The sequence below is a fragment of the Pteropus vampyrus genome, unplaced genomic scaffold (genome assembly GCF_000151845.1).
Source record: "Pteropus vampyrus isolate Shadow unplaced genomic scaffold, Pvam_2.0 Scaffold482, whole genome shotgun sequence".
NCBI classification, from domain to species: Eukaryota; Metazoa; Chordata; class Mammalia; order Chiroptera; family Pteropodidae; genus Pteropus; species Pteropus vampyrus.
In genome coordinates this window covers 692,181-705,199 of record NW_011889263.1, presented here as the reverse complement: position 1 = coordinate 705,199, position 13,019 = coordinate 692,181, and the positions used below count along the sequence as shown (strand labels likewise).

The window sequence follows — 13,019 nt, the reverse complement described above, 5'->3', positions numbered from 1 at the left end:
TCACACCTAAACCTCCTTCTCGGAGGTTGCCGTCTCCATTTATCGAGGCTGTTGGACTCGAGTGTGCTTCTACAGGTCTGACAGGGGGACAGGGGACATTGTCATGCACCAACCGATCAGCAGATCAGGCTCTAATATGAATTGAGCAGGACAGACCCTTCCCAAGTGCAGACTCTCCAGTGGGTCCTTCTGATGACCTCATCAACACGGAGGAGAGTTCCCAGGGTGCGGGGAGGAGCTTGTGTGGAAGGAGATGGACTGCTGCATCTGGGAACTGCCTCTGCCCTCCCTCAGGTCTTGAAAGGTCAGCTACTCAGAAGCCTGCCCTGGCCACCATATTATTTGTTTATTAAGGTGAAATTCACATAACAGTATTAGCCATTTTAATGTAATTAATTCAGTGGCATTTAGTACACCCACCGTGTTGTGCAGCTGTCACCTCTGTCTAGTTATAAAACACGAAGCGCTCACTCCCCAATTCCCCCTCCCCCAGCCCCTGGCAACCACCAGTCTGCTTTCTGTTTCTATGGATGTGGCTGTTCTGGACATTTCACATCAGTGGAATTCATACAATATGAGATCTTTTGTGTTGGGCTTCTTTCACTTAGCACGTTTTTGAGAGTCAATTACACTATAGCGTGTATTAGTACTTCATTTTTTATGGTTGAATAATATTCCATTTTATGGATATACCACATTTTGTTTAACAATTATTCCTTGATGGACATTTGGGTTGTTTCTACCTTTGGAAATTGTGAATAGTGCTGCTGTGAACATGCCCATTTATTTTGTTCATATACCTAGGATTGGAATTGCTGGATCATATGGTAATTCTATGTTTAATTTTTTCAGGGACCATCAAACTATTTTCCAGAGTAGCTACATTTCATCATTTTACATCTACAATCAATACACAGCAGTTCTAATTTCTCGCATCCTTGTCAACACCTACTGTTTTCTGTTTTTTAATTCTAGTCATCCTAGCGGGTGTGAAGTTGTATCTCATTGGGATTTTGATTTGCATTTCCCTAATGGCTAATAACATTGAGCATCTTTTCATGTGCTTGTTAGCTATTTGAATATTTTCTTTGGAGAACTGTCTATTCAAGCCCTTTGCCCATTTTTTAAAATTGGTTATTTGTCTTTTTATTGTTGAGTTATAAGTGTTCTTTATATATTCTGGATACTAGACTCTTATCAGACATATAATTTGCAAATATTTTCTCCCATTCTGTGGGTTGTCTTTTCACTTTCTTGATAATGCTCTTTGACACACAGAAGTTTTAAATTTTGACAAGTCCAATTTATTGTTTTTTTTTTTTTTTTTTGCTGCTCCTGCTTTTGGTGCCAGTTCTGACCACTGTATTTTAAATTGCAACCCTGACCTCCTTTCCTGCTTTTTTTCTCCATAGCATTCACCATCTTCTAACGTCCTATATAAGGTAGTTGTCTCACTTACTCAGTTCTCCGCCCCAAGGGCAGAGATTTTTGTCTATTTTATTCTCAGCAGTGTCTCCAGGGCCCAGAATAGGGCCTGGCACACAGTAGGTGCTGAATTCATATTTGCCTAACGAATGTTGGAGGTGAGATAGAGGAAGAATGTCCACATTTTCTTCAAAAAGTCATCTGCCAGGATTTTAGGGCAGTGAAATTACTCTGTATGAGACTGCGATGGTGGATACGTGTCGCTATAATTTGCTCAAACCCATGGACCGCATACCACCAAGAGTGAACTCTGTCGTAAACTATGGACTTTGAGTTATTATGATGTGTCGATGTAGGATCGTTGATTGTAACAAATGCATCAGTCTGGGGCGGGGGATGTTGATAGTGGGGGAGGCTGTGAATGTGGGGGGGGCAGGGGACACATGGGAAATCTCTGTACCTTCCACTCGGTTTTGCTGTGAACTTAAAGAAGCTGGAAAGATTTTCCTTAATTCGCTGATACTCCCTTTGAATATATGATTTTAGCCACCATCATAGCAAACTGCATCGTCCTCGCCCTGGAGCAGCACCTACCTGATGATGACAAGACCCCCATGTCTGAACGATTGGTGAGTGATGTCTCTCTTGGGGGTTTCTCCTTCACTCTTGTGGCAAACTGATGTGGCAGTGAGGGCAGAGGGCAGAGGGGGCTCTCAGTGTTGGAGCCAAGAGGTGGATGGTGGGCCCCTGGCTCAGGAAGCCTTACTTCCATAAACACAAATAATCTAGGAGAGAGATGCCCTCATTGCCACCCCCCGCCCCAGTTACCCTGCATCAGACCTGGTATCACCTGTGGGGAGGAATGGGTGAGAATGTTCACATTGTCCATTCAACCCAAAATTCTTGTGAAATATTTGGACTATACACCAAAATATAGAGAACAGTACAATAAATCCACCATCCAGTTCAACAGTTGTCAAGGTTTTCCCTCATTCATATTTTCTGTCCCTTTTTATTTCCTTGATTTTTCTTTCTTGGCCAAAGTATTTTAAGGCAAATCCCAGACAACATGTCACTTCATGGCTGTGTACCTAAGTCTGCACTGCTAAAAATATGGGCATTTTCTTAAGTCACCACAGTGATGTGTTCACACCCAACACAATTAACAGTGGTTCTTTGGGATCATCCGAGATCCGGCCAATAACCACATTTCCGTGATCGTCTCAGAAATGACATTTTACAATTGCTTTGTTTGAACCAAGATCCAAACATGGTCTAGATTTTGTTATGTTGCTTAAGACTTCTAATCTCAAGCAATATATTCCCTCTTGCCAGCTATAAGGAGTGTCCCACATTCTGCTTTTTGCCTGGTGGCTTGCTTATGATGTCATTTAGCTTGTTTCCCTGTCCCCATGTTTCCTATACATGGATGTCAGCTCTGGAGGACAAAGTCCTTGTTCTAAGGTGCTCATTTGGTAAGACCCTGCAGAGCTGAAAACTAGCGTTAAGATCCTTCTTCATTCCCCAGCTCTCCGGGTCCCCCTCCCTGACATTCTGACAGTGCAATGGAGGACACTTCTCTCCTTATTGTCACTTTTTTTGAAAGAGCCGTAATAGTTCCAGGGTAGAGAGAAGGGGAGGTAAGAATCCATTTGTTCCTAATCCATGCAGTATTGATGGTCTCAAGATTTGTAAATTTTAGTAGTTATGCACTATAACGTATATTCTAAAAAATAGACCTAGCCTAGCAAAACTATGATTGCAAGACTTTTTGTTTGTTTGTTTTTGCATGCAGTGAAGCTAAGTGAAAAGAGTCAACTGAAGAAAGTAAGCAAATAGTACCATGGCAAGCTGATATATAAAGCAAACGAAGTTGCAGAATGCAAATGATTGACGCTTGAGAAACGTCATACCAGTCGGGAAAACTTCCCTGTAGGGGCTCTGATGGAGTGGAGCTTAGAGCTTAATTTCAAATACTATAGACTATCAGCTGGAAGCCAGAACCAGCAAGAGGGCCGGCAACGGGCTCGGGGCGGAGGCACTGGCCATTTGCCAGCCAGTACAGAAGTATTATTCTACTCTTTTAGCAACCTGAACAACTAACTGCGCAGATGCATACCAGCTGAGAACCATCACAAGTGTCAGGTTTGAGAGTGAGGTCGTTGCACAGGGTCCAACCTCAAAGGCCTTGAGTGACAAGTAAACAGACTAAACCAGCGCTTTCTGGTAGAATTTCCTGCAGTAGTGATATTGTTCTCCATCTGCGCTGTCCAATATGGAAGCCACTGGAAAGGTGGCTAGTGTGCTGCAGAAATGAACCTTTTATTTTATTTTATTCATATTTGTTTAAACTTATTTAATTTTAACAGCCACACGTGACCAGTGGCTGCTGTATTGGACAGCGTGGAGTCCAAATAGTCAAACAGTTTTACTTGGCCGAGAGGTATGTTAAGTTCGCCAAAAGAATAGGGGGTGTCTTCTCCACGCATCTGTTTCTCTTGCAAAAACCTTCAGTTAAGAGAACTCTGGGAAGGATTCAGTGAGTGCTGGAGGGTTGGGAGAGGCAAGGGGAGGTGGGCACAGATTTCCAGGATTTCCAGGTGGGCTGGTGCTCTGATCCTGCCAAAGACCATGACTTTACCCTCTGTCCCTTCTAGGATGACACAGAACCATACTTCATTGGAATTTTTTGTTTTGAGGCTGGCATTAAAATCATCGCCCTCGGGTTTGCCTTCCACAAAGGCTCTTACTTGAGGAATGGTTGGAACGTGATGGACTTCGTTGTGGTGCTAACAGGGTAAGTGGAGTGTGCTGTGCTACTTAGAATTATCTTGAATTATGAGGACTTTGTAATGGTTGGTGTGGTCCAGGCTGGGCTCAGGAAGGCTGAGCCCCCATGTTCTTCTGCTGTCTTCCACCCCACCTCCAAATCCCAGCTGCATGTTATGGCAGATCCTTTCTGTTACAATTAGAATAATAGCTTATTAGAGTCGACTGCTTCCAAAGTGCTTTATGGGCATCCTTTCATTTAATCTTCACAATAACCCAATGAATTAGGAAATATTAATATTCCCATGTAACCACAGAAAGGGAACTTGCCTCAGATCACCCAGCTAGTAAATGATGGAGCTGGGATTTAAAGCTAAGATCTCGTGATTCCAGAAATTGTTTTTAACTATTGTGCATGCGTCGACCTTTTGCTTTGCTTAGGGATGTCTTGCCCTTATTTTAAGTTAGTAAATGTTTGTTGAGGACTTTTGGGTACAAGGGTTTGTGGTAGGACTGTGGAGAAAACCAACCTAGATAAGGTGCAGTCACTGCCTTTGAGGAGTTTTCAAATCTGTATACAATGCACCTTAGTTGAAAGGTGGATGTGTATACACTTTCTGTCAAGGACCCGGCATAAGGTAACACTAGCTGCTATAACAAAAAATCCAAAACTAGGTAATGACTTAAACAGAACAGAAATTTATCACACATTAAAAGTCCAAAATGGCTGTTCTTTGTTGTCAGGCTTCTCTCCTCCAACAGTGATTGAGGGGCTCGGGCCCTTGCTACATTGTGGTTCCTCATTATTGACCCATGGCTTCCAAGAACTCTGTGCTTGTCTACATCAAACCATGGAAGAGAAACGGGCATGGAAGGTGATACTTGGGAGGTTGTATGAGCCTGGCTGGAACCTGGCACATATTCCAGTCACATGCCTTGGCTAGAAGTCAGTCACATGTCCACACATGACTGCAAGGGAAGTTGGGGAATGTGAGACTGCACAGATAGGAAGGGAAATGGTTTTGGTGAACGGCCAGCCAATCTCTGTCACAGACCCCAAAGCCCTTTATCAGATTCCAGTACGGACATTAACATTTTGTGTTGATTTCTGGCTCCTCGGCCCACCCCCTCTTCTCCCTTGAGCTAAGTCTGGCTCTTCTCTTGCAAGGCCTCTCTTTGTGGGAGGCCTTCCTTGTAGTTCTTCCTCTATGAGTTCACAGTTCTCCTCTAGGCTCTGTCGCTGCTTCAGATCTTGTCTCTTTTGGCAGATATCAGGGGTCTTAGCACCCATGCTGTGTTGGCTAGGCTCACACAGGTCAGGTTTTGAACACATATGTTGCTCAGTGCAGCGCTGCTGCTCACAGCAGGAGCTATGTCGTATGAGGCTGTTTCAGCAGAGGCGGTCAGATGTGAGAGGTCTGTCGTGAGGGCTCTGGGCCAGCTCTAGCAAGCTGGGTGTTCCCTGAGGGACCTGTGTGGCTGTGCCCATAGTCCTGTGGCTTGGGACCTTGGCAGGTTCCAGAGACTTGTCATCACGGTGGGTGCTTTTCTCTTAGCTTGCTAGGAAACTCGGCTGTGAAATAGCCCAATGGCTGACTCTGTTGTTAAAAATGTATAATAAAATTAATCAGACATTCAAAAAGAAGTAGAGGATAATATGCCAAATACCTATGTGTGTAAATATTTATTCGATGAATATTTAGTGTACACCTATGGTGCACCGGGCCGTGGGACACAGCAGTGAATAAATCAGACAAAACTCTCTCTTCTTGCGGAACTGATAATCTAGTGGTGAAGAAAGACGGACTGACTGAATGAACGAGTGAATGAAATATCTAGTGTGTTAGGTGGTGTTGAGGGCCACAGAGAAATAAATCAGGGAAGGGGCAGGAGGGCTGGGAGCCAGGGACTTCATTGGAAAGGTGATATATGAATGAAACCTTGAAGGAAATGAGTGAATGAGCCATGAGGGTAGTTGAAGGAGGAGAGAACAAGGCAGAGGGAAGTGCAAAGTGCAAAGTGCAAAGGCCCTGAGGCTGGACCGTGTTTGATGAACAGTGGAGGCCAGAGTGGCTGGAGCACAGCGAGAGAAGGAAAGAGTAGAGGAGGTGAAGGCAAGAGGGAGGTGATGGAGCAACTTGCCATCAAAATGAACATTTCCAATACAGCATGAGTCCCTGTGTTCCCTATTCTGGCCCCATTCCTTTCTCTTTCCCATCCAGAAGTACTTCCCTGAGTTTTGCTTATTATTTCCATTTATGCATTTACGGTTTTATTTTATATATATATATTATATGTCTACACACATATAAATGGTACTGTTTTGCATGCTTTAAGTTTCCCTCTAAGTGTTTTTTTCTACACCCTGCCTCTTGCACTCAACATGAGTTTAATCTGATTGACAAGAGTCGATCTCGTTCACCCATTTTCACTGCTACATAGTATTCTGTGGTATAAATATTCTACCAGGTTTTTCTCCACTGAGGTTATTTTCCAGCTTTGGGCTATTGTGAACCAAGCCGTCCCTTCGTTCCTTAGAGTGGAATTCTCTGGGGTATATACCCAGGGTGGAATTGCTGAGTCGTGTACCATACACATCCTCAGCTTCACTAAAGATTGCCAAATTGCTCTGCAAAGTGGTTGTGCCAATTTATGTTCCCTGGGGGCTGGCTTGACCTTGCTGGCAGTAAGGAGCCTTAAAAACCCCTGGTGTTTTATAACATGGTTCTTGAAACACCTACAGAAGCTCAGATACCTTTGATCACACATTCAGTCTCGCTAAGTGATCAGTTATGTTGAAAGGTGCCTACTCGATGGGTCAGTTGGCCACTTACATGTTTGTATCTGCTCCTTGGTTATAATAAGGGGGTCTTTTTTTCTAGTTTCCTGACATCTGATGAGCCTCTAGAGGAGAAATTCTTAACCTGGGGCCGCTAGATCCTAAGGACGGAAGCTCATAGTTGCATCCACAAATTCTCTAAAAGGGCATATGAAATTTGTGTGTGTGTATATATTTTTCTGGTATGTAGTTTTCATTAGATGCTCAGAAAGTCCTGGACCTATAGCTACAAGGAGTCACTGTTGTAGGTTTCTGTTCCTTTCTGACTCCCGTCTCCTTTTCCTTCTTCTTTTTCCGGCATTCTTTTCTCTAGCTTTTCTCACTTCTCCAGTAAGCACCCATCCTTCCTTATTGTCCGGGGAGTCTGTCTCTTTCACAATTATTACTTTAAATCCCAAGAGGCTGTTTAGTCTCCTGTTGGGTTATAAGTTGGGAATAGGAAGAGGAGATGAAAAACTGCAAACTTAGCCTTCCGCTCAATGTCGATGTTGGGGAAATGCAGTAAACTCTTCATTTCATGTTCCGGGCGGAGAGGGGACTTGAGTATCTTAATTGACATTGAGACAAAGGTGACTTTAATGAGCACTTTCCGATTAACTCATTTCTAAGCTGACCGCAGCATTAACACACCATTCATTTTTCATGGATGACCAAGGTTTCTGCCACCGCCGTGTGTGAAGTTTGACGGAACAGATCTTACCCGTAGATTTTTTTGTTTGTTCTGTGTAGCTCAGGGCTTCAGGGAAATTCTGACTGTCATTTTATCAAGCCCCTTTAAATCATACTTTCATTATATTTGAAAGACTCATCATCAAACTGAAAATGTGTAAGAGGAAGATTTGAGAAGCTTGTCTATATGTTTCAGATATCGGAGCTTTTACTCTAATGCTTAAATATATAAAAACATCTAAGAGTTCAAATAGTGCAACTGTGCAAGTTAAGAAAAGAGACCGAACATGGCCAGGGTAGGAGCGAAGACAGTTGTTTTTGTATCCACGGGCTCAGCACCATACCTGCTCGGTAAAATACATGGTTGCTAAGAAAATGGTAACACTTCTGATAATAGAGTGTTCTGGGAAGTTCACCAAGCTGTTTAAAAAGGTAGGGACCATTGCACTAATAGAGATAGTCAAACATTCCAGGAGTCTATGACAGATGCCCTGACATCAGCTAAGGCAGGGGACCGATGACCCCCGGTTTGGGGGGCAATGGGAGTGGCATAGATGATAAATGCTACCCCTCAGGTTATGGCATCAGAACTTGCCTTCTCTTCCTTCCTCCTGCCCCCCAAGTACCCAGCTTGTGACCCCTTTCCAGAGAAATAGGAAGGGAGCCTCAGAGAGTAATCCCAGTAACCTCTTTTTTCTTATACAGTTGAAATGAGGTCCAGAGGGGTCCAAATGACTTGACCAGAGTCACACACCTCTCAGGCTCTCTTCCGGGTTGATTAATTGGTCAAACTCATGTAGTCACTCCTCAGCCTTCTCCCCCTTCTTTCACCTGCCGTGCAGCTGTCCTGAGTTGCCTGCAAACATAAACAGCATTCTAAACAGAATAACAACAAAGCACAACCAGCCTTCTAACTCAGAAGACCAGCTACAGCTCCTATAAATACCAACTGCATTTTATTTTAATGTCTCTCTGTATTAATTTCTCCCCTGGTGGATCAGGGACCCTTGATTCCAGAAGGGTTCCCCACTGTGGCACAAATGCTTTTTATCACTAAGAGTGTTTTATCATCGAGAGAACATCGATCTTTTTATTGTTCTGAGCGTTTGGTTGTCGTGGCATTTGCTGAACCATGTTCCATCAGGAACCGCCCCACTTCCTAGCAGCAGGAGCTGGTTTCTCCTCTGGTAACAGCAGTGACAGTGGTGATAATGATGTTGGCTGCTGTGGTTGTTACTCTCATCATTTATTGAGCACTTACTATGTGCCAGCACTATATTAACAATTTTAGGTGCATTATCAGTTTCACGAGCCTTTTCTAGAGAGAAGTCTGAGGCTCAAAGAGCTCAAGCTGCTTGCGAGGGGCCCCAAAACTAGTAAAGGGTGGATTCGGATCTTAATTACTCTACTAGAACACTGTCCTAAAACTCGGATAACCCCGGGCCTGGGTTAGGTTCAGACAAAGAGCTATATTCAGTTCAATATCCTTTTGAACATAATGCTTTTTATTAATAACTGTGGTAACATTGTCAAACTAGAACTTACAGGGCATTTATAACATGATATACCATATGTGTATACATGCTCGGTTAGTTCTTACAATCCTCTGAGTTCAGTACATTATCATCCCCATTTCACCGATGAAGAAATTGAGGCTCAAAAGAGGTTGAATAACTCACCCAAGGTCACCCACCTCACAAATAGTAGATCCAAGATTTGAACTCAGGCGGGTCTGGATTCAGAATTCATTTTCTTGAGTTCTACACAGTTTTCTTAAAGTCACGTTTTCCAGGGAAGTCAGAGGGGAATTCTTCCTTTTCTCACCAATCTTAGGCTCCACTGTAGCAGGAAAAAGTGGGCAAAAGAGCTTTCCAGAAACGAGAGGTTGACAGAGCCCAATAGTTAAGAACTGGGTTTCAGAATGAGAGAGTTCTGCCAGTATGAGTTAATCTCTCTGAACCTCAATTTTCTCACTTGGAAAAATGGAGTCATGATTGCATCTACTTCCTCTGGCTGTGGTAGGGGTTAGAAGGCTATATATGTGGTAGATACTGTAAACCGAGCCCCTGGACTCTCTGCGTGCTTCATAAGTGGGAGTTGGTAAACTGAAGGGAACATCAAAACAAATTCCTTTGGGGGGGGTGTGGTTGATGCTGCAATACCCCACTCAATATTCTTCCAGCCCATCTCTGAGTTACCTGCAACTGCGATGGGCAGTTCCCACACAAGCTAACCTCTGCACCTCCAACACTCTCATCTTTGTGCATCACTGTTGGAGGGTCTTCTCCAGCATGGCAGGAGCTTGTTCAGACAACGTGACAGATACTTAACACCCCCAGAAGCAGCTCCTAACTAATGAGCAAAGGAGTCAGTGTATAAATACCTTGGGCTTCCTGATCGCTCAATAGAAAACTCAGAGGTGTGTTTTGCAACTTCTCAAAGGGTTCTCTGCAGGATTGAATCCCAATTGCTCGCAGTGAAACCCATTCATTCCTGCACCCTTTACCAACTTCTAGTTTATACCTTGTAATTTCATGGATCACCTCCCAAAGGTCCTTGTCTTCGTGGATCTGCTCGCAGAGGCTCCCAAACTAAGTCAAGGAGCAGTAATTGAAAGCCTAGCGGGTTAGATGTTTCAGCACCCTGGACAGCACACAGCACACTTTATTGTATAAAGGAGTCCTTTCTCCCTCCGCGCCCCGTACTGGAGTGGGGAGGGACTGTGTGAGGGCCAGATGGCCAGGTGAATTTTTTTTTCCCCTGTACTGAGCTTTTTGGCCATTTTCCCTGTGTGGCTGGACAAGACCTTACCATCCAACTCTCCACAGGTTCGGGGGCTGATTGAGGTCTTGTCCTCTTGAATTGCTATGACAAACTCCAGCCTGCCTCCAGAGGGGCATCTGGCCACTGCCTCTACATTTTGCAGGGCTAATGACTTCTCTCTTCTTGCCAAGGCAGGGAGGTGGCTGCCTGGAGGGCAGAGGAACTCTCAGCAGAACGGGGGAAGTAAGTGGGTGCCTGGGGCCAAGGCAGAGGCTGCCAAGCGAGAGACACTGTGCTTTGCTTTGCGCAGGGAGGAGCTACAGGACCTGGAGATACCGTGTTGTGGCAGAGCTCTCCAGAGAGGACCTGGGCCTGACCCAGAGGTGAAAAGCCACTGCTTTCAGTAGGGTTGTATAGTAGAGTGCTAAAGCTGAGACTTGGAAGGTGGGGTGATCCTACGAAAATGAAAGCCCCTCCATTCTTGACCTCTCTGGCTATAACGAGCCCCTTGGTGATCTCATCCAGTCTCAAAGGTTTAAATACCTTCTATGCTGACATCTCCCAAACTTAACATCTCCAACCTGGAGCTCTCTCAAATTCCCCACTTAGGGAGGAATTCATAGGCATCTCACATTCAAGATGTCCAAAACTGAACTCCTGAGTACCTTCCTAATATTTTCTCTTCCTGTCTTCTCATATCATTGGATGGCAGCTCCATTCTGCCAGAGGCTGTGGCCAAAAACCTTGACACCTCCTCCCTCTCACACACAGCCCACAGCCGATCTTTCTGCAAATTCCATAGGTTCTTTCTTTAATATACATACAGGATCTCACTGTATCTCCCGTCTCCACTGCCACCACCTGCAGCTGAGCCATCAGCATTGCTCGGCTGGGTTGTTGAAGCAGCCTCCGTCCAGGTCTCTCTGCTTCTGCCCTCCTCCTCAACAGCCTGTTATCAACACAAGCGGCCAGAAGGATCCTTTTAACATAAATTAGATCAGATCACTTTTCAACTCATATCCCTCCCATGGTTCCCATCTCACTTCGTGCAGAAGCCAGAGTCCTTGCTGTGACCCGCAAAGACCTGAATGACCTGCCCTCATCCCTTTCCATTCTCGTCACCCCCTACCTGCTTCCTCACTCATTCTGCTTCAGCTGCACTGGACTTCTCACTATACCTTGAACACTTCAGGCAAGTTTTCACCTCGGGGCCTTTGCCCTTGCTGTTCCCTCTGCCTGGTATGCCTTTCTGCTCGATCTATTCCCTCATCTTCAAGACTTTACTCCCCTAGGTCAGCTCCACGAGAGCAGGAATTTGGTCTCTTCTGCTCATGGTTGTATTCTCCAGTAACTAGAATAGTGCTTGGCAAACAACAGATGCTCAATAAATGTTTTCGACTGAGTAAATCAATGGTACCTAGGACCTACCAACATTGAGGTCAGTTTTACTGTAAAATAAACTGCTTCTCGAGGCAGAGAGGTCCCTGCCTGAGGGCCCATGTCAGTCAGCTGGTCTAGATGAGATGGTGCAGTAGAAGCGTTGACTTGACCATTACATGTACTGTGGCTACTATATGCCTGGCCATAATCGTGGTCCCACCCCAGGAATTATGGTGTGTCTTAAGTGTTGTAGCTCTAAATGGACTACAGCTCCTTAGGAGTCAGCTTTGTTAGCTACTTTGGCATTAATAAGGTGGCACAGATATGTACAGGTTTGTGTGGAAGGAGTATCTGAGCAGGAGTGTATCTCAGGCCTGCTGTGTATGGCTGTGTATGGTTGTGCAGGTTGCACACTGAACCAGGCAGCTGGAGTATATTTCTTAAGTGTGTAATTCACCTATTTTTAAACCTCTTTTGGAGACATCATAGGCTAAAGAGTACCAAATCCTTTACTCCCAGGAGTCCCTTCATTCCTAAGAAGCTTTGATTTTAGGAGTCAAGGCTTTTTTGTTTGTTTGTTTGGTTTGGTAGAGGGTGTTTGTTTTTTCGTTTTTAGGGGGGTTTTGGTACTGAAGAGGCCATGGTGGTTTTATTTTCACAGGGACATTCGAAGGCCGCCCACAGAATTTCATGACACAAGACTCTGGCCTCAGGGACAGAGGCAGGAAGGAAAACTGAGACTCTCTAAGTCCCACTCTGGGCACTAAAATGTGGCTTGTGCTGTTTTCCTTGCTTCATGTTGGTTTTCTAAATATGTTAAAGAGAATAATTACATGATCGAGTGGATAGGAGGGTCAGACTGGGAGGTTTTTGTTAACTAGACCAAAGAGTTTAGAGGCATAGGACGTTTTCAAAGCCAAAACTGTGAAGTGTGTAGCAGAATTGCATCTAATGCCAACTCGACTTATGTAAAATCATTGATATGAAGTAAGTAAATAAATAAAATCATTGATATGTAATGGCATACGTACAAAAAGAAAAAGGAAAAAGGAAATAATTAAGTTGCGAGGTCATTTCTACCTGCCATTCCATTTAGTGAGCTTTTTCCAAGGAACATGCATGATGATATGTGTTCTTCATAGAACCCAGCGCATTTAGGTCAGTTAGAGAAGCT

At 44.3% G+C, this 13,019-nt stretch overlaps 1 protein-coding gene across 1 annotated transcript in view; it reads left to right on the top strand.

Annotated features, from left to right (window-relative positions):
• Positions 1 to 1,952: 1,952 nt before the first annotated feature.
• CACNA1A (calcium voltage-gated channel subunit alpha1 A) overlaps positions 1,953 to 13,019 on the top strand; it is a gene marked incomplete at its 5' end in the record, with an annotated part of 168,357 nt that continues 157,290 nt past the window's right edge. The window contains 2 exons of the mRNA XM_023524598.1: positions 1,953 to 2,054; positions 4,083 to 4,222. Coding sequence (XP_023380366.1) covers positions 1,953 to 2,054; positions 4,083 to 4,222 — 242 coding nt within the window. The remainder of the gene's footprint in view (positions 2,055 to 4,082; positions 4,223 to 13,019) is intronic.